We start from the raw sequence: 22065 nt of genomic DNA, 5'->3' as shown, positions 1-22065 counted from the left end.
TTGCCTTATTTTAAACATTCGATGGGAGTGATTAAATATACATAATTACCGTTTATTACGCGAAATTGCAAACCATTCGATTGGCAAGAAGTTCCTTGAATCATTTTCAAATGTTGGTGTTCAGACGTTCGAATCCATTTGTACGTGGTGTAACGTAAATCCAATTTGAATTTTTGTACGCTTGACAGGTGAGCATTGAACGTGCCCATTGTTTGAAATGTCACAAATGACAAGCATGTATATTTTAGGAAATGTTTCCATGTGACAACCACACTAAGCTAACCGTATTTCACAATATCAAAACATTAACAAATTCCAGAGCTGATTTTCGAAGGATTTTGTGTTTTTTCATCAAAGTGTTTGATCAAAATGTTGGGTTGTATAACACGTAGTTTTTCCGTTCTATCGCCGTACGTACATAAACAACGGCTATTCGTGAATAGTAAACCACAGTTTGTTCGTTTATTGAGCCAGTCACCGGTGCTGAACGTTGTTAAACAAGCAGAAGAAGACAGCACTGATTTACTCTTTGACCTGGGTGGAACGGCCAAATCTACAGACATTGAACCGAAGCAAACGATCAAAGCGGCCAAAGTTAAGAAACCAAAGAGTCAACACGCAAAACCAGTTGGTAAGCCAAAAGAGAAGTTACCAAATGAAAAGAAAGAAAGATCATTCGAGCAATTGAAATACCATGACCTTGGTCTGAATTTAACTTACATCAAACTGCCATTTGATCATCCGGAATTTCCGAAATTGATGCTTATGTTGAAATCACGCAAATATCGTGATAATAAAAAATTGCTATTGGTCGAAGGGAGACGCCTAACACTCGAAGCAATCGAAGCCGGTTTGAAGATTCGCTATTTATTATTCAGCAATGTTAAGCAAGTGGAAACGATTCGAGATAGCCTAGAGAAAGCGTTTATCAAACAAACGGAAATCATTCGTGTGCCACACAATGATCTGTCAACATGGTCAACATTAACAACATGCCCGGGATTGATTGCCATTTTCCAACGCCCGTACGATATGCAAACCATTTGGGATAATGTTCGAAAAGCCGAATTGAAAGCAAAAGAAAATGCCAATATTCCAGCCGATACACACGTAGACAGCGATGAAATACAAGTTACAATTCAAAGTAACACATTTGATGGGGTACCAATAACGGTGATTTGCGATCAAGTACGTGAACCAAACAATTTGGGTAGTATTATTCGAACGTGTGCGGCGGTTCCATGCACAAAAATTGTACTACTCAAAGGTTGTGCCGATCCATGGGATGTGAAAACTTTGCGCGGTGGATGCGGTGCACAATTTCGTGTACCAATCGTTGGTCCCATTGAATGGGAGGATTTAACCGAACATTTACCGGATATTCGTGATGTGTCGGTTTTCGTTGCCGACAATCAAACCCAAATCAATGACACAAAATTACCATACGATGAATTCGATCAGAAACGCAAACAGAATAACATAAAATTCATCAAACCGAAAGTGTATAGCGATATTCCGTTTTCCAATTGTAAGCACATCGCATTAGTTATTGGCGGCGAAACAGAGGGAGTTAGTAGTCATGCATTTGATTTTATGAAATTTGCCACCGACCACACAAGCCAAGCGGATGCAGAGCAAAACAATGAGAATCACACGAAAATCGAAGAAGTTAGACCGGATAATGCTGTCGTTGAAATTCCGTTGGGCAACGGTATTGAAAGTCTTAATGCTAGTGTAGCCACGGCTATTCTTCTGTTTGAAATACGCAAACAGTTGACACAATGAAATTGGCAGACAAAAAACCAATGAATTCTAGTTGATAATGAAATAAATAAACAAAAATTTACCATATAAACATGCTTATCTGTTCTTCTTTATTTTATTTTTGTCATAAAATTTTTAATCCTTTTTTATTTGAATGTGGTGCAAATTAAATTTGTCTGCCGCTTGTTGTTTTTTTTTTATTGCAAATTTTATTTTTGAGTAAGTGCACACACTTCAGTTGATTTTCTTTATGTGCAAAATCTACTGAAATAGCGCGATTTGGTAGAATGGTTCCAAGTAAAGAAGGTAAAGAAAACAGAGAACATTCTCGTAAAAAGTTATGTTTGTGCGCGATTTTAAGAGACAAAATGCCACATCCACTGTTGATATTTTCTTCGTTGTCGTCGTCATGGGGATTTTGATTTGAAAATCGCGTACACAGCTTCACTTGAAATTTGTTTTAATCACAATTTGTCTGTTAACATAAACGATCCAATTAAATAAAAACCAAAGCAAACAAAATCCTCGCTGTAAATTTTTGATTTAATAATAATGACTCGGATGGCATACAGTTGAGAAGAAAAGAAAACGAAACGGCTCTTCAATCCACTTTGAGAACGAAGCTGACGAAGCTGCTGCTGTTTGTTGACGATGACGGCCGCACATGTGTGAACAGATTGAAATTCGTGTGATAGACAATTGAATTTGGTCTCGGACACGATACCGACATACACTCACATACGCTCAAAAAGCGAAAACATTTTGCATCATTGCGTTGCCCGTTCATCGCATTCACACACTGATTCTAATGCAAAAATTGACATTGTTTCAGCTGTTACCGCATTACATTTGCTAAAAATGGTTTGGCCCAACTAAAATTACAAGCTGAAATTCGATAGTGCAGCATCTAATCCCATTCGCTCTATTCATAGTCATTATAAGAGGCACAGTCGTCGAAAATGTTTGCACAAATAAAAGCAACAACAATAGAAAAACAAAACAGCGTTTGGTCGTGGTGTGCGACAATTTCAAACGCGCCAACATACTCTATCTCTCTCACTCTCTCGAAACGTTGTAATTGCATTGAGATCGAGAAAAATCGTCTCAAATCTGACAGATTAGTAAAGTAATCAGAGCAATAATTTTCAAATGATTTGCACAAAGCTGATTCTATTTATTTTGCCATTGTAAAATGCCTCAATTTATGTGTCATCATCATGTCGTGCATATTGTGTGTGTGTGTATGTGTGTGTATGTATGTTTGGGTGGCGTGCCGCGAATGCTAAAATGCTATATTGTTTTGCTGTTTTTGTTTATTCGACACTTGAACACCCTCGGACAACAAAATGAGATAATATATATGACAGACAGGAATTTTACAATCAATTCAATGTAATTAACGGGGCCTGTTTCGGGAATAAATGCCGAATTTTATTCAATTAAAATGCGGAACGAATGAACGAACGATAGAAGATGTTGCCACATTACAGCCAAAATGCAAATTGTCAGACTAAATAGATTTCGGATGACATGTTCTCATTCATTTCTAGCTACTATCGCTACACTTGCTCATTCATTCGACGATCTATATATTATGAAAATATGCAAATTCTCACGCTGTTATACGTGGTCGTGTATGAAATGCAAGATGAAAATGATGTGTTTGTGGCTCGGGGGGTCTTTGCTATATCGTACTGCTGTGTTGCTGCTGCTGTTCGTATATGGGTGGGCATGTTTGCACTCATGTCAACCAAAACAATTTAACGAAAATTAGCAAATTAATCGCGTACGCGCTTATGAAAATGAATAATTATTCACTTAAAAAGCCGTATGCCAAACTGTTTTTCACTTATGACACTGGGAATGCATAATTTATGTGGCTTTTTTCATGCCCGAAACCACAAAGAAAAAAGCATGAAGAGAGAGAGAGAGAGACAGAGAGAGAGCAAAGGATGAACAGCAAAAAAAGAAACACCACAAATGTGTGAACAATTTGCAGCCACCTCGAGCGTTTTTGAAATATGATATATTCGATGATTTTTTACTCTTTCACTCACCGCCCGTTTCTCCCGTCCACTCGCGATCAAAAGCGACAACAAGTTTCCTTCACATTTGAACCAGCTAAGCATCTTTGCTTGTTCGTATTGAATGCAAGTGAAATCGAGAACGGAGGCGATAGTTTTGGTAGAAAAAAAAACAGTAGCGGAAAAGTTTCTTCTCATGGGATTTTTCATAAACTCTTCCTTTCTAAATTACCATGAGAAGATAGTATCCGAGTATTCTCTATGGATTTGAATGTGCTTTATTATTTAATGGTGTGATGTATTGAATCATTAAAATGCTCTGCAATGAATAAGATAACGGAATGAGTATTTGCGACGACTCATTGACTCTAAAAAAGGGTTCGATTCTGTTGAATGGCTGGTCCAAACGGCGTATCTATCCAAGCCAATCAATCACACAACCAAAACCAAAATAAATGCCGTTCCAATTAATCAGAATTGTTATTTTCGGAAAATCAAGAATACGTATTAATCTCAAAATGTTGATGATACATCAATGCGCACTCATTCAATGAAGTGTTTAGCAAACACTGTTTACTCTTTCGATACGGAATTTCAAATGAGTGCTTGTGCTTGTTAATTTTTGGCAAACGTATCAGTTGCACTTGATCCCCATGGCTATAGCCAAATTGGGAAATGTAACGGAATTCAAAGTGCATTTTTTGGTGTGCGAATCGAATTCCGAAACGATGCATGATGCGTGTGTGCTGCGCAATTGAAAATTGGTAAACAGTGGAATAGGAGAAGCACACACAAAAAACCGCACAATTCGAAATCCGTTGGGATATGACACGACCAAAATCGGATATTGCCATGAGCGTATAATCAATTGACGTAGCGTGCCATCGAATACAATGAAATTTAACCAAAATGTTCATTGTGTGCATTGCATGGGTTTTTTTTAGACGAAATGCAGACAAAAATAGCCAACACATAAATTCATCGCATATCGTTGCAAAACTACTCATAAATTTACAAACGCGAATGCATGCTACGCTGTTGACTTTGTCATAACGGTTACACAGTCGTAATCAATTTGGCCAGAACGAATTCAGTTCGATTGCTAACCAAATCGAATTAATTGAGTGTGTTCAAACAGCAAGCAGATGAGCTGCAAAACCACATTATTCCACTTTAATGCATAGAAATACTGCCATTGTAGTGCACAATGCCAACAATTTCTTTTTATTTAGGTACTTTGAATCACGCGCAATGCATTCAATCCAATGTGGCTAACACACAGCATTTTGAAACTCAATGATCAATCATTGGCATTACACTTGAGAAAAGAAAGAAAAATCGAAAATAATTGGTATTGGTGCAACAAAAATTATCACACCTTTTTTCTCTTCCCTATAATAGCACATACATATCGACGACATTCAATGACAAATTAAACGATCGATTCCCGATTGGATGGCGAATTTATAACAAATACATTGACAATTTAGATGGCGCTCACTTGATTCGCACCATCTAAGGATCGTTTCTATTTCCAGATACAAATAAAGCGTTCGATTTTCCGTCGCATCGATTGATTAGCGTATAAAAGACAATGATCAATTACGTATTGGTTCACTCTGTGGTCGTTAAGTGTCGCAGGTAGCACGCCAGTGGATCATAAAATACAAAAGCACTTTTTGCTTTTTCTTCTTCTCCTTTTTTTCATTTGAGGTATTATTTTTTTTTCATTAGACATTAAGAACGTATTGGAATCGACGGGATTCGTTTTTTCAGGAAATTCAGAGCAAAATAAATTCAAATTGTGCAACGATTACTGTGACTTCGATTTGGACTATTTGAAGTTTCCCGATATGGATTAAAGTGAAAATTTCCAATTATAAAATAATGACACTGATCCTGGATAATTGAAACTGAATCCAAAATCTACTAGCCCTTGTTACAAGTGACGTGTCTCAGTTTTTTGAGCTTCAATAGCATGGAATAATTTTGATTTTAATTTTAGATCAGTGAAAAAAATAAAAATCGTGATATTTTTTGGAAAAATGTCATACAATTATAGACTCATATCAATTCCATCGAAAAAAAAAGTTTGAACGTTTTTTTAAAAGGGACTTTTCTGAGCTGCTCTTTAGAAAAAATCAAAATTACAGAAAAAATTTAAATGAACACTAAATTTTTTAATTCGAACTCACATAGTAACCAACGAAATCGTGAATGTAGTAGAAAATGTATTTTCTAAAATTTTGTGCTCTGATGAAAGCGATTTCGAAAAGAGAAATGACGTGTGCAACGATTTTTTCCGAAATATTTCATTAATTAAGCTCAAAGCAGTTCGAATTTCGAAACAGTTCGATTTTCGATTCACAGTATACTTGCAAAGTTTGAAATTTACTTTCTGTTGTTACCAAAAGCAAATATAAAGCGACAAATAATTGAAATATTTTTTTTTTCATAAAAAAATAGGTTCACAAGAGTAAAAAAGCTAAAAATCAGTCAAAATGTGTGATGATGATGCAGGAGCCTTAGTTATTGACAACGGATCGGGAATGTGCAAGGCCGGATTCGCTGGTGATGATGCACCACGTGCCGTGTTCCCATCGATCGTTGGCCGACCACGTCATCAGGGTGTGATGGTCGGCATGGGCCAAAAGGATTGCTATGTCGGTGATGAAGCCCAAAGCAAACGTGGTATCCTTACATTGAAATACCCAATTGAGCACGGTATCATCACTAACTGGGATGATATGGAGAAGATCTGGCATCATACATTCTACAATGAATTGCGTGTAGCGCCCGAAGAGCATCCAGTACTCTTGACCGAAGCTCCATTAAATCCAAAGGCCAATCGTGAAAAGATGACTCAAATCATGTTTGAAACCTTCAATTCACCAGCTGTTTATGTTGCCATCCAAGCCGTTTTGTCATTGTATGCTTCCGGTCGTACAACTGGTATTGTCTTAGACTCTGGTGACGGTGTATCACACACTGTCCCAATTTACGAAGGTTACGCATTGCCACATGCTATTTTGCGTTTGGATTTGGCCGGTCGTGATTTAACCGAATTCTGCATGAAAATCCTCACCGAACGTGGCTACTCATTCACCACCACAGCCGAACGGGAAATTGTGCGCGATGTAAAGGAAAAATTGTGCTACGTTGCATTGGACTTTGAACAAGAAATGGGAACAGCAGCCGCATCGTCATCGCTTGAAAAATCATATGAATTGCCAGATGGTCAAGTCATCACCATTGGTAATGAACGTTTCCGTTGCCCAGAAGCCTTGTTCCAACCATCATTCTTGGGTATGGAATCGGCTGGTATTCACGAAACCGTTTACAATTCAATCATGAAGTGCGATGTTGACATCCGAAAGGACTTGTATGCCAACACTGTACTCTCAGGCGGTACCACCATGTATCCAGGTAAATGAAAATGAGACTTTGATTGAAACGGATCGATTGATTGATAATTTTTTTCGGGATTCGATTTCGTTTCACAGGTATTGCTGATCGTATGCAAAAGGAAATCACCGCATTGGCACCATCAACTATTAAGATCAAGATTATTGCACCACCCGAACGTAAATACTCCGTATGGATTGGTGGTTCAATTTTGGCTTCATTGTCTACCTTCCAAACCATGTGGATCTCGAAGGCTGAATACGATGAAAGCGGACCAGGCATTGTTCACCGCAAATGCTTCTAGATGTAACACTTCATTAATTCGTGCAACGCAGCTTTTTCATTTCAAAAGTCGTTTACTTCTGACAACAACAATCATCATATTATACAGTCATTATAATATATACGCATAATAAACTCTCTTTTTTTAACGATCCAAGGACTCACCAGTCATCGTTTTCCAAGAAAAACAACATCAATACGAAAATAATAACAATATTCATGTAAAACAGTGCTACAATTGTCCAATCAACACAAAAGTCAGCCAAAAGAAAGTCTCGATCATCTTTTTTTCTTTCTCTTTCACTTTTTCTCTCTCATTCTCTCTGTTTATATAATTATGGTCTTTTGTAATTTTATTGAAAACAAAAAAATACATATAATTTACAAAAAAAACCGACACTTTCTGCTGCTGTTTTGATGTGTGCGTTTCATTGTAATTTTTTTTATTTCAATTAAAATTGCGAGGAAAAGTATTTTATAGGTAATAAAAAGATAGGATATGTCTGAGTGGAATTTTGGTGCGAAGGAATAGAAATGAAATGCTGAGTATGAAAAAGCAAAGAGATTGGTTCTGCATTATCAAACATCATCACACAAATAGCACGGATACACACACACACACACACACACGCAGAGAGAGAGAGAGAGAGAGAGAGAGAGAGAGAGAGAGAGAGAGAGAGAGAGAGAGAGAGAGAGAAATCATGAACACCGTCTATTATGGTTCGTCACTTTGTAGAGCCAATTCATAAATTATGCAGTTACGTGCAATCCTCGAACGGCGAACCATAATCGAACGTAAAATAGCACTGACAACGAGACAACAGAGCACTCAATTGTCAAAATCAGGGAATGTTTACCGAAATGGGAAAAAACAATGCATGCAGCGAATTACGTGCATTGACGAAAGTATTTTTAATCACATTCTCGACGTGCAAATCAAAAACACTGATGAAACATACAAAGAAAAGCCGCGAAAAATGAATAAAACAACACGGGAAAAAATAGCAGAACAATCACAGAGTAAACAGCAACAAATCAACGGCGACGTGAATAAACTCCTCGACACTGTCTGAGCATGCAAACATATAGCCCAAAACACAACGATTTTCACCGCCTTTTCTCTCTCTCTCTCTCTCTCTCTCTCTCTCGCTCTGTCGATTCGTTTGAATTACGTTTGCTTTGTTTTTGCTGTGGCTATGGCTGCCGCTGTGCGCGCCCGCTGCTCTTCCTTACCGAACAAGTCAACATCTACACGAATAAACACTTTTGAAATTGGTTCGAACGGATTCATCTAAATCGCCTTCTAAGGGATTTCTATTTTCAGCTGAAACAATTATTAGCATCTTTGATGCGACTCGGGCACAAAATAGTTACACTTATAAAAGATACATATTGAAATAGAAAGAAAAAAATATTTCGTATACAATCATTCCACATGAAATTCGAGGTCCATTGTATGGCTGTGCCAACTATACGAAATATTATGTACGAAATGGGATAATTTAGAGAATCTCGAACATTTTTTTCATTTTTCGTTGCTATTTTCATTGATTCAAGAGCATTTGAGACTGGAATGGTTATGAATATTTATTTGATTCAAGCAGTCGGATCATTTGAATTCAAGTACTACTTAAGTAGCTTCTTCTTCTGAGATATTGGGTCTGGGAATTAATCGTGTCGATTTTTCAAAAGATGGCGTAACTTTGCATGGTTGTATCGGGCAATACTTTTTTCTTTTTCACATGAGTGGTCTAGTGTCAAACTACAAAAATCATCATCTATCATTTCATCGAAGTTTGGATAAACATTTTTTTTTGCGCCTTAAATATGTCAAATTTTGTACCGAAAAAGCAACATTTCCCGCAAGCATTAATTTTTTGCTTTCATTTGAAGAAAACTGCGGCTGAAGCGCATCGAATGTTGGTGGAAGCCTATGGTGAGCATGCTCCATCGGAACGTACATGTGAACGGTGGTTTTCACGGTTCAAAAGTGGTGATTTTAGCACGGAAGACAAGGAACGTCCCGGCCAGCCAAAAAAGTTTGAAGATGCGGAATTGGAGGCATTGCTCGATGAAGATTCGAGTCAAACTCAAGATGAGCTTGCCAGAGCATTGAATGTTGACCGAAGCACTGTTGGATATCGTTTAAGGGCCCTTGGTTTCATTCGCAAGTTGTCAAATTGGGTACCACATGAATTGACGCCAGCGCAAGCTGAAAGGCGTTTAGTGACTTGCGAAATGCTGCTCGCAAGGCACAAAAAAAGAGGTTTTCTGTATCGAATTGTCACTGGTGACGAAAAATGGATTCATTACGATAACCCCAAGCGCAAAGCATCGTATGTTAAGCCCGGCCAACCAGCAACATCACAGCCAAAACAAGAAATTCACGGCGACAAGGTAATGCTGTCTATTTGGTGGGATGAGGAGGGAGTGGTGTATTATGAGCTGCTGAGAAGTGGTCAAACCATCGATGGGCCTTTCTACCGACAACAATTGATACGTTTGAAACAAGCAATCAAAGAAAAACGCACGAAATGGGAGACCAGAAAAGAGACATTGATTTTCCTACATGACAATGCTCGGCCACACATTGAGAAATCGGTCAAAAACTACTTGGAAAATAGCGGATGGGAAGTTTTGGCTCACGCCCCGTATAGCCCAGACCTGGCTCCTTCCGACTACCATTTGTTTCGATCGATGCAAAACCATATGGACGGAGAGCGGTTCTCTTCAGTTGAAGAAATCCAAAATTGGCTCGATGCATTTATAGCCTCAAAAGATGAGGAATTTTTTAAGGCAGGCATCCGTCAATTGCTCACATTGTGGCAGAAGGTCATCGCTTCCGATGGACAATATTTTGATTGAAATGTAATTTCATTTTGGTATTCAAATAAATGTTTGAAAATTTAAAAAAATCGACAAAACTAATTCCCAGACCCAATAGCTACTTCTCGAAACGAACGAAGCAAATTCGAGTGGAATGATGGTATAGACGAGAAGAAAAAATTGCAATTTTACTCAGAAAATCGCAAAATTTAAGTGACAAAAGAGAAAATACGATACAACAAAAACATAAAATGTCGCACGCTTTTGCAACGCTACACTCGTACTTACTTTACTTGGTTTGTGCCACAATGTTGCACCAACACATGCATCCATGACGTTGTTAGATTTTTTTGTTTCATATCTTTTCTCTCTCTCTCTCTCTCTCTCTCGGTTTTGTTGAACAAAAACCATTTTGTTGTTGTTGTTGTGTACTCTTCGTTATGATTTTTTTTACTCGCACGGTCATAAATCGAGAGATGATCATTTGTGAGGTATAAAAGTACACGGTACGGATGTAACGTATTTCACTCGACAAATCAGTCTAGAGCCGACAACAGGCCAAAAAGTCTCCATTTTCTTTCAAGAGGTTAGTAGGCTTAGCAAAATCAATAACGGTGATAGATAAAAAGCAAAGTTTATTTTGTTTTAAAACAGTGCACATTGGTATTTCGCTCGAAAAATTTCAAAAATCAGTGTTGTGTGGCTGAAACTGACATACATTTAAGAAGATATTGAGAAAGACTCTTCTAATTGTTTCCACTTTTTTTTCTTCAAAAGACCAAAAAGCGTTAACCGATTTAAAGTGAAACAGCAAAGGATTTGCTCATATTTGTAAAATTCCTAACCGACTTTTCATTTGAATTGAAATTGTAAAAAAAAATCTAGCGATTCGTTTTATCCTTTAATTGTGTAGTAATTCGTAGTTCAATTTCACTAAAACTTTCACTTTTATCGTTCAAAAAAGGTAAGAAAAGCAAATAAAAACAAACCAAGATGTGTGATGATGATGCAGGAGCTCTTGTCGTCGACAACGGATCGGGCATGTGCAAGGCCGGATTCGCTGGTGATGATGCACCACGTGCCGTGTTCCCATCGATCGTTGGCCGACCACGTCATCAGGGTGTGATGGTCGGTATGGGCCAAAAAGATTGCTATGTCGGTGATGAAGCCCAAAGCAAACGTGGTATCCTTACATTGAAATACCCAATTGAGCACGGTATCATTACTAACTGGGATGATATGGAGAAGATCTGGCATCATACCTTCTATAATGAATTGAGAATTGCACCAGAAGAGCATCCAGTCCTCTTGACCGAAGCCCCATTAAATCCAAAGGCCAATCGTGAAAAGATGACTCAAATCATGTTTGAAACCTTCAATTCACCAGCCATGTATGTTGCCATCCAAGCTGTCCTCTCATTGTACGCTTCCGGTCGTACAACTGGTATTGTATTGGACTCCGGTGATGGTGTATCACACACTGTCCCAATTTACGAAGGTTACGCATTGCCACATGCCATCCTCCGTTTGGATTTGGCTGGTCGTGACTTGACCGATTACCTTATGAAGATCCTTACCGAACGTGGTTACTCATTCACAACCACCGCCGAACGGGAAATTGTCCGTGACATCAAGGAAAAATTGTGCTACGTTGCATTGGACTTTGAACAAGAAATGGCAACTGCATCGGCCTCAACATCATTGGAAAAGTCATATGAATTGCCAGATGGTCAAGTCATCACCATTGGTAATGAACGTTTCCGTTGCCCAGAATCGCTATTCCAACCTTCATTCTTAGGTATGCCCTCTTTTATATCGAGCATTTTCGAAGCAATTTTGCTTGAATCTCATTTAAAAATTCAAATTCTTTGGAATTCGAACTTACCAAGTTATACTGAAGGAACTCGACACTCACAATGCGTGCTTTTTTTCCTTTCTAAATTTTAGGTATGGAATCATGCGGTATTCATGAAACCGTTTACAATTCAATCATGAAGTGCGATGTTGACATCCGAAAGGACTTGTATGCCAACACCGTACTCTCAGGCGGTACCACCATGTATCCAGGTAAATAAAAATGAGACTTTGATTGAAACGGATCGATTGATTGATTATTTTTTTCGGGATTCGATTTCGTTTCACAGGTATTGCTGATCGTATGCAAAAGGAAATCACCGCATTGGCACCATCAACTATTAAGATCAAGATTATTGCACCACCCGAACGTAAATACTCCGTATGGATTGGTGGTTCAATTTTGGCTTCATTGTCTACCTTCCAGGCCATGTGGATCTCGAAGGCGGAATACGATGAAAGCGGCCCATCAATCGTTCACCGCAAATGCTTCTAGACACACTCAAAAATTCATCCAAAGATTCAGTGTTTTTATTCATATAACGGCCGTGTCGAGTGATCTCACACATTTATGTACATGCAGTCATGCAAGATCACAATAAAATTTGTTGTTAAAATGAAATGAAAAAAAAAAGGATAAATGAATGGCGCAAAGGTTTTTACCAAATTTTATCGAGTATAAAACATAAGCAAAACAAAAGAGTGGAAGAAAAAGAAACAAAAAAAAAATCTCATAATCAAATCAGAGAATAAAAATAATTTGAATGATGTCATTTGTCGACTTATTTTCAATGCTCATCCATAACAAATCCCAGGAATGTGTATGTTTGTGCATCTTTTCATATTCGCACACATTTTTTCAGGTTGAAAGTGGGCGATTCGTCTTTCAAACGTCATTCAACTAATAAGGTGAGCATTCTCTCTTGGTATGGACGTTCTTTCGATTAAAATAAACAAAAGACCAAGGAGAAAACCTAAGAATATAACCTACATTGTTGCCAGTTAATCGGATTTAGATATTAACCATTTATCATTATTACTGTTATTTATTCGGAAAAACAAATGAAAGTCAGTAGGTTAATTTTAACATCTATAAACAAATGACATTTAAAACAATTTTTATTATTAATGTTGAATACATTTTAAATGTTTGTACAAATTTCAGTGTTGCATTTAGCTGTTGTTCTCTTTTTCATTTTCATTTTCCTTTTCATTCATTCTGTTTATTACACACTCTTTCGCTCGAATGACTCTGTTTGCGTCATAGAGGTTAAGGCAAGTTATTTCACGTGTATATCAAATTTCACAGTCTCCCATTCTCTTCATTTTTTGTCTCAAGAGAAATTGAGACACGAGGGCCTTTGAATAATAAATGCATCATTTCTTGGAAATACCAGCTGCTTAAGCGCTTACATATAAATTGATAGTATAATTTTTAAGTTAAAGAACGTGTAAAGGCTTTATACCATTCGTGCTTTTTGCAATAATATGGAGACGCCATGATTATTTATCAATTAATAGTAGTGAAGTACAGTGTATTTGAGTCCATACCTTCTCTACTACTGCTTGAAAACACAATGGTATAAAAATCTGCAAGAATTTACGACTCGTTCTTTGATTGACGATTGTTCCCTCAAAAGCGGAATATATACGGCTTTTTTACTTGTTTGCAACGAAAAAAAATCCTTTTATTTTTTTTTTTCTTTTCTTTGATCATAATAATTGATTTTGACTTATATGCACAGATATTACATATTTAGACAATTAAAAGGGTTTACGTGAATATATGTTTTGGTTTTCATGAAAGAAAAAAAAATGCGTGTTTTTTTTACAAATAATTTATTTTACAATTTTAAAGTGAAGTGTATGTTTTTGTTGTGGGGGATTGTGTGTAAGTTACAATTGTTAAAAAAATGAATTAGTCCGTTGGTGTGTGTAGCCGGTCGCCGTTTGGAATGGTTTTTGATAATGATGTTCCATTTGTATTGATGTCAAACTTTTGACCATCATCGATGCTACCTGGATAAATATCACAAACATTTTCGATAAATGACGTTTGGATCGTCTGCTCTCGCGCCGCAAACATCATGATTTATATTGCGGATGGAATGGAGGGCGAGTAAAGAAGAATGGATTGAAGTACAGACAATGCAAGACATAGAGAGAGAGACACACCCACGCGCAAGCGATATGAGAACCAGAAAAGAAGCAACAAGAATCGGTGAATTTCGAGATCGAGATTTGGTTTTTTTTTTTTGGTTTCAACATTCAGATTCAAAATGCTCAAGAAAACTCACATGCTTTTCGCGAAAACTTTTGTTTCGGTCGCGGTGATGGCCTCCAAACTGGCATAGACTACGGGTATTTGGACTAATTGTATTGAGTCGTGCTCCAGGTGTGTTGAAGTGATAGCATGAATGATGACGATATAAATCTCGATTACTGCACCGGCATCGTTCCAACACACTTAAAAATTCACGGCGAAACTTTCCTATAAATAAAAAAAGGAGGGAAAAAAGAGAAAGCAAAGAGAAGCAAGATAATGCGTAAAATAATATTAAGTTATTCTTGCTTATTTCTTTTTTTCTTCATAATTATGCACAGCAATTAGATGAATGGGAAATCTGAAATGGCCACTTACCGCTCATAAAATTATAGATTAATGGATTCACCGCACTGTTTGCATAACAAAGCCAATGTGAAATTAATGACAATATCGCCACGACTTCATTCTGTCCTATATCTATGGTGTATCTGTTGGAAAATAATGAAACCCATGAGACATGATGGAATGAGAGAGAGAGAGAGAGAGGAGGAAAAATAAATAGAGAAAATCACAAGGAGATGGTATGAAAGAGTGTTAGAGACAGTTTATGAACTAAAAGCTGCCAATTCGATACAATAACAATTTCAAGCATTATAATCCGATAAAATCGTGTTTGCTCTGGCTCATTAAAATTATGTCTTCGTCGTCGACGTCTTCTTCTTCTACATTTTTTTATATATCGTAAATAAAAGTATTTTGTGCTCTGACGCAGTTCGGTGTAAAACGGAGTGAAAAATTGCGTAAAAGCTTAATGGTGATTTTAGATGGAAATGATGTAATCTCTTTATGTTTGATCGACTGCTTTTAATTTGGGACTTTTAATCAGAATAAGAGGATGGATACCCTTCTTGTGTGTGTGAGATTCATTCAAACATTTTCATATATACGAATCGTCATATGATATTCGAATCATCGATGTTAACAAGACATCAAAGCTTCCTTTTAAAAAGGATTTACAGCTGAAATGGTGATTTTTGCAAGAAGAATAAAAAATATCATTGATTTTCCAATAGCTAACTAATACTGATTGAATGTCGAACATTTCCGATAAATACGTGTAAACCAAATAAAACGTTGACAACGTAAACCTAATCGATACGAATGAAAAATCATCGTTAATTACCTTAAAATATTCAAGCAATGCACGGGTAAATAACAAATACCAAACATCAAAACGACGACCACAAGCATTTTAGCTGCCTTTCGACGTGCTCTCAATTGGCTCAATGTACTTGAATTGGCAGAAGTATTTCGCGCATCTGCAATGAAGAAAAAAACAACAACAGAATGAATCGCAAAGTTGTGTTCTATACAAAAATTTTTCAAACATTTTTAACTCCGACATTTTCACAGAATGTAACTTTTTCCTGTAACAAATCGTAAATGATAATCAATCAAATCACACTAATGTGCTATTAAGTAGAAGCATTCTTCTACTATTATTTCGGAAAAAAAATCCGGGGGCCATTTTTCATCTTTATGTTTATTAATTGTTTCGAATGAATCAATCAATTAAAATTTAATCAATGATGACAATTACTTACGTATTGTGTGCAATTGATTGTGATTACAGGACTCCCGATGGCCTGGAATCGTATCCGATTTCCAGAGGACACGGATGATTTTATAATATGCGATGGACATGAAAAACAACGGTGCCCTAAAAAAAAATGCGAACAAAACAGAGGAGGGAATAATAAGAGAAACAAAACCAAAATCGTTCATATCATCGTATCCTGGAAGCAAATGTGTGTTTTTGTAATCGGATAATAGACCCAAATACATTGTTGACATACAGAAAAAAAGCATTACAGTTTCCACAAGAACGCTACCAACCAAATAATAATCTGTCTACTTAATGTGCATACGTTGTTGTTTGTCGTCGCCTTTACTCTGCTCTTCTTTTCTTTTGCTTTGTCATCGGGCTTGAATCATAATAATAATAATCAATTCATAAATCCCAACAGTTTAACGACCAACATCTTCGATATTGATTTATTTTCTTGGAAATTGAATCTGCTGATTCGCAATTTTTTTGTTTCTATATATCATTTTGCCTTCAAACGGACATCACTGTCATGTTGATGAAACCCACCAAAATTGCGGTACACTCTCTTAATACATGATTTTAAAAAAAGGGACCGATATCGCTCAAAATACTTGCAATGTAACGGAATAAAGTGTGTGATCGGCTGATTTTGATGTGCTTACGTGATGATTGCTCAATGAAAAGCCCTTTTCAATAAACACGTATTAAATGTGACAACACGATGTCACTTCGATGGCAACACAACTAAATGTAACGCTATTAAAATTGATATTATTCCATTCCATTAACATGCACATGCACACGCATTAAATATAGAAAATTACACGAAAGACGAATGGTTCAGCACTAAATTTAGTCCAGTCAAACAAGTGTTTGACACAGAGGGAAATGAACCAGCCGATTGGTAACCTAACATTTTTGAAATATTTCCAATGCAACCAAACGATTTTTATTGGAATTTCTTCTGGGGCTTTTATGTGGCATACAAGTTGATTTCCATTTTATGGAAAATCTGCACAGGTCGTATCAGACAAACTACCAAGTGTATTTGATTTCGTGAGATTTTGCGATCAACGCAATTTCAATGAGTGATGGAATTCGAAGGAATTTAATTTTCTTGTCGTTATGCACATTTTTTGAAGAACCAAATTCAGTCGGTGAATTATATTCAATAGAATTTTTGAAGCTGTATTGCATTTTTCATACATTTATCTTTGATGATTGAACACTTTGATTAAACGCTCGAAATTGTCCCAGTTACCATTGTTTCGATAAAGTGCACTGTCATACATTTTTCAAGTGACCAAATTTATTTTCTATTTAAGATTATTTCGGTCTATTCAAAATTAGCTCTCTACTGCGCCATTTTTGCGAATACTATAGATATGTTAGATTTAAGCCGAAAAACGAAAAAAAAAATTTTTTCCCAAAAGCTTTTCTTCAGCCGGAAAATTGGAAAAACTTTTCGAAATTTGAAAACGCGAATGTTCATATCTTGAAAACCAAACTGAGAATTTCAAAGATTTAAACGGCTATTTATACGTCTCTTTCCCTTTCAAATGAAGGGATTCATGCCTGGATATCTAGTCAAATGCGCCATCCAAGCCTGTTTTTCTGTAAATTGACCCTTTACTTCGCAACACCACTTTTTGGCGGAATTCGCAATTTTCCGACGTTGAGGGCGTATAACTCGACACCAGCATGCCTTGGACTGGTGAAGTTATATACCAAATTAAAGCTGAAAGCCTACCCAATGCAACGCTACTATATTTTTGTCAGTTTATAATATGGTGCTCGAGCTATGAGTAAATTTATACACCTCGGCTTTCGGTGGTCTTACGAACTAGAGGGTTAAGTAATTCATCAATGTAGAACTCCCTATACATACTATTTAGTTGGTACGGAGCGTTTATCTATGAACATTCTAATTTATTAGCAGTTTTCGTTATATTATGAAACTTTCAGTAGTTGCACGGAAAGACGGACAGAGAGAAAGGGAGAGATTTGGTTAGAGAATAAAATTTGAACAGTTAAATCTGGAATATTTCATTAATGCACAAGCTAAAAGTGAACATGACTTTGATAGAATATTTCTTCTAAAACAATTTAATCCAGCTCGGGTACACTTAAGGCATAATTGTTGAATGCATTGTAGAGGATAAAAGGGGTGACTTTGTGCAATAGTGTGTGATAGAGAAGATTTTTTCTGAGAAAATAAATGGCAATGAGTTTCTTTTGCGTCGCTTACTTTCTTACAAATGATCATGACCACAACGAATATCCGCAGCAAAATTTCTAGGATTTTAGATAGGATATACTATATATATAGGAACGAACTTGGAATTGATTGAAATAAAAATATGCTACTGGCAATGTCTGAGAAAGCGACGGATAAAAAAACGAAGCAGTTCTATTGTTAGCATCGAGAATGAAAAGACAGAGCTTTTAATGTTGTTGCAGCATTAAGCTGGCCAAATTGAAATATCAACTTTGTCTGTTGGACGCGGAAAAATGATTAAATGCGAATGTTGAATTGTGCAACTTTTTAGAACGAATTGAAAAGAAAACTCGGAGGTTCTTTCGGTGAATGAATTTTATTTTTGATAATGCAATGCTGTTTTCTCTTCTTTCCATTCAGAAACGTATCTTTTGAATTATCAAAAGAAGAGAACAAAGTTCTTTGAATGGACAAAAAAGGAGGATTTTAGAAGAAACTGCATTGTCGAAATGAGTTTCGTTTTCATTCACATTTTATTATAGCCAAAGGAAATGTACTATTATGCATAAAAAAGTGGTTATTGGCGTTCCAATGAAGCTGTGTTCCTTATCAAAAAGTAATTTTCAGAGCACGAATAACTCTTTTGATATCATACTTCGGTCAGACAAGAGGCAATATTACTGCTTTTTATCAGTTCAGCACTTCGGAACAAAAGAACCTGTACGTTTTCTCACGCTCATATATTAAACATTTAGTAAATGGTCGTTTTTTATGTAGCTCATCGTAAATAGATGTTTTGCTGTGAAGTGACCGAAAAATTTGCTCGTTCAAAATACGTTGGCGTTTTTCAAGCGGATCGCATTGAAGGATTAAAAGCTACCAAGTGTACGCGAGCACAGTGGGCGAACAAATCTCTTTTGTGCTGGTGCTGGTGCTGCTGCTGCAGAAGAAAAAAAAACGAAAAAAACTGGAAAGAGTTGACGACGCGCCACTGGCACACGAGAAATCGTTGAAGCGAACAGCAAAGCGTGAACAAATCAAAGCTTACGCCCTGCCCTGAATTGCACATTTGTGGAAAGTGAAAAATATCACACATAAAAAACATGGCAAAAGCGGTAACTTGAACGATTCAAAAGATTTAAATTTATATGAAATTGGGGTGCGTGCGTTTTTTGTTGTTGTTATTTCTTTTACTGTCTGTAACACAAATATAAAATCTCGCAATCCTTTTGTGATGCACAAAAATCTCTCTGTCATGTCCTTCGTGGTTCAAACCGATAAAATGCAATACTATTGTCATGCAAATTGCTTGTCAAAACGAGAGAAAACAGAAACAACACTCGCCACCAACAACAGCAGTTACAAATTCGTTACAAAACATGCAACGCTATGGTATTTCGCTACACTAAATACCGAGAAAGAGAGAGAGAGAGAAAGAGAGAGAGAGAGAGCGAGAGAAAGAGTGATAAAGGGAGTGAAAGAAAAAAATATTTATCGTAAAAATAAAATGTCCTGAGAACTAAATAAAAGCTTGCTATTTTCAGAAATGGCATACTTTGGGAGACAGGAAAAATGAGGAAGAGGGAGAGAGGGAGAGAGAAAAGCTGCTGAACATTCACAATTTCGGTGGAAATGAGCATGCATTAGGTTGTCAACGCGCATAAGTTATGTGCATAAAAAGCATGGAGCAATTTGCGATTCTATTGTTTGTCGCTCTATCCATCCTCTCATTGGACACATGAAGAAGAAAATGAGTAGCAAACAAATTAGGCTAAAATATGTTTATTTATTAGTTTTAAAATACAACCAAATGACCTAAAGAAAGCATAGAGCCACAGCAAGTGCTCGTACGACGACAAACGAAAAATTTGTTGGATCCTTTTTTTTTGTAGCGAAATTTGAGGCAAGATAGAATGAAAAAAATAACTTACAAATACAGCACACCGAAGCGAGCGATGTAGAAATTTTTTTCGGTGTCTTTGTCCCACGTTGATACACACTGTGTGAATAAATCAATGCCAAATCGTAATTCCTTTTTCTTTGTGGTTGAGTTTATGAATTCAGGGATGTCTGTAGAACCACATCAGCATTCAATGTCGTTGGAGGACAGGAGTGCGGCGGCGGAGGTTGCGAGATAGATAAAGCCGGCGTACACAGCATGAGCGGTCACGTTGTTGGACAATTATGCAACATGTAAATATTGCGGCCAAAGCCAAAATTAAAAAGTAGAAGAAAAAGATACAGTTTTATCTTGATTATAAATGACATACACACAGTTAAAAATCTGTATTCAATATGGCGAACAGCGGGGGAGAAGGAGTCAACTAATGCCGCACCAAAACACAACTCGCATTCAAACTCAATGGTACCAAGAGCTGGCAAAGAGTTTCTTTGGAAGCATTCACGCCGAATAGATCTTAAATTGAATACTTTTTGATTTTCCGTTTTGGTGGAGAGAGACATTTTGGGTAGGGTGGATAGGGCTTAGAGGCGCTTTTTTTGCCTTGTTTTCTCTTAATGGTGAGATTGATAAAAACGATTTGACTGACTTTTGGTATTGTAAAAGCGATGATCGCCAAATGGAGTGAATATTTCGAAAATCCCTTTGTTCTCCTTGACTTGCTATTTCAATTTTATTGATGGTGTGCGTATCACAAATCCGCACCAATTTCAATTTAATTGAACTATCCAATCCAATTGTGCGGTTTGATTATTTGTTTCATCAGTTAATTTGGTGTTATTTTGGCTCGCATCAAACGAAAACCGCATATTGTTTGATTTTTGGCGACCAGTAACTGATTTCAATCGTAGTATTCTGCTGAAAATAGAACATAATTTCAATGTGATGGAAAGAACAAAATTCGTGGAATCAAAACAAACACACTTTTTATGTTCCATGTTGGACCAACAAAAAACAGTCCATTGTCAACCATTCTAATGTTACGTATAAAATACCACCAAATAGCATCGTATCGCAAACCTCGTACTCATTTTGAATACTTGAAATGGAGAAAAGAACCATGGAAACGGAAACGACAAGTACCCCCATTGGCAATCCGATTTCATTGTTTATTGCATTCCTTTATATGTGTTGTTCAAACGCAGAGAATTGTGTGCTTGTGATGTGTTTGTGTGCTGGTGTACGGATTAATTACGCCAAGCGGCAATATCAATACGTTGTGATGGTCCTGAAAATGCAAAAGTGAATAAACTCGATGTATTTACCCGATACCAATGCGCCGATCCATATCACTCCAACCGAACACCAAGCTCGTCCGTTTGTTGAGACATAACGAAGTGGAAAGCATATTGCATACCATCGATCAATCGAAATAAATGTCAATGTCAGCACCGACACCGTAACGGAAACCGTCTAAATGAGACAAAAATAAATGAGAAGATCAAAAAAAAAAAAAAATATATATATATATATATATAGGTATGTTTGTATACTGTATATGGTTGAGCAACAATAAAATATGATGAATAAACACAAAGAACGACAATTCATCGACCCAAACCATAATTGTGATTGGGAAAGAGAGAAAAAAAATATAATAGAACAAACACGTTGACAAAATGAAAAACGCATTTGACGAAATGACGATGAAAATTGGGCTAAATGATGTTATCTAACACTCATCCATCTTAACTGGATATTGTCCAGGGTATAGCTTTCAGTGTAATGAGTAAATAGAACAATCTAATCTGAGAATGACTTTTCCGAAAAAAATAAATAAATAAATAAGATGAAGAGTATCATTGTAAGGAGAAACGCAAACAAGTCAAAGGAAGTTAATCCACTGTGGCTTCATCA

General features: G+C 36.7%; 4 protein-coding genes across 5 annotated transcripts in view; 3 read left to right on the top strand and 1 right to left on the bottom strand.

Annotated features, from left to right (window-relative positions):
• The first annotated feature begins 241 nt into the window (after positions 1-241).
• On the top strand, positions 242-1855 carry LOC129576841 (rRNA methyltransferase 3, mitochondrial). Its single transcript, XM_055462711.1, has one exon. It carries the CDS (start codon positions 370-372, stop codon positions 1783-1785), a length of 1416 nt encoding a protein of 471 aa, XP_055318686.1. The 5' UTR covers positions 242-369; the 3' UTR covers positions 1786-1855.
• Positions 1856-5408: 3553 nt separating this feature from the next.
• Positions 5409-7872, top strand: LOC129576846 (actin, indirect flight muscle-like). The gene is made up of 3 exons (XM_055462722.1): positions 5409-5501; positions 6255-7214; positions 7292-7872. Exons 2-3 carry the CDS (start codon positions 6290-6292, stop codon positions 7495-7497), a joined length of 1131 nt encoding a protein of 376 aa, XP_055318697.1. The 5' UTR covers positions 5409-5501; positions 6255-6289; the 3' UTR covers positions 7498-7872.
• A 2881-nt stretch (positions 7873-10753) lies between these two features.
• On the top strand, positions 10754-12928 carry LOC129576845 (actin, indirect flight muscle). Its single transcript, XM_055462721.1, has 4 exons — positions 10754-10887; positions 11266-12099; positions 12249-12368; positions 12446-12928. Exons 2-4 carry the CDS (start codon positions 11295-11297, stop codon positions 12649-12651), a joined length of 1131 nt encoding a protein of 376 aa, XP_055318696.1. The 5' UTR covers positions 10754-10887; positions 11266-11294; the 3' UTR covers positions 12652-12928.
• A 940-nt stretch (positions 12929-13868) lies between these two features.
• Positions 13869-22065, bottom strand: part of LOC129576835 (uncharacterized) — a 42450-nt gene continuing 34253 nt past the window's right edge. The window contains exons 6-12 of one of the 2 annotated variants that reach the window (XM_055462677.1): positions 21474-21621; positions 20180-20318; positions 16026-16141; positions 15605-15740; positions 14797-14909; positions 14453-14646; positions 13869-14220 (exon numbers count right to left, since the gene is read on the bottom strand). In XM_055462677.1, coding sequence (XP_055318652.1) covers positions 14074-14220; positions 14453-14646; positions 14797-14909; positions 15605-15740; positions 16026-16141; positions 20180-20318; positions 21474-21621 — 993 coding nt within the window. In that variant the 3' untranslated portion in view covers positions 13869-14073. The remainder of the gene's footprint in view (positions 14221-14452; positions 14647-14796; positions 14910-15604; positions 15741-16025; positions 16142-20179; positions 20319-21473; positions 21622-22065) is intronic. The other variant, XM_055462678.1, reaches the window with a different exon arrangement.

The sequence above is a fragment of the Sitodiplosis mosellana genome, unplaced genomic scaffold (genome assembly GCF_009176505.1).
Source record: "Sitodiplosis mosellana isolate CC-2019 unplaced genomic scaffold, AAFC_SMos_1.0 Smas_scaffold_6191, whole genome shotgun sequence".
In the NCBI taxonomy this organism is placed as follows: domain Eukaryota; kingdom Metazoa; phylum Arthropoda; class Insecta; order Diptera; family Cecidomyiidae; genus Sitodiplosis; species Sitodiplosis mosellana.
This window is presented reverse-complemented; position numbering and strand designations above follow the sequence as displayed.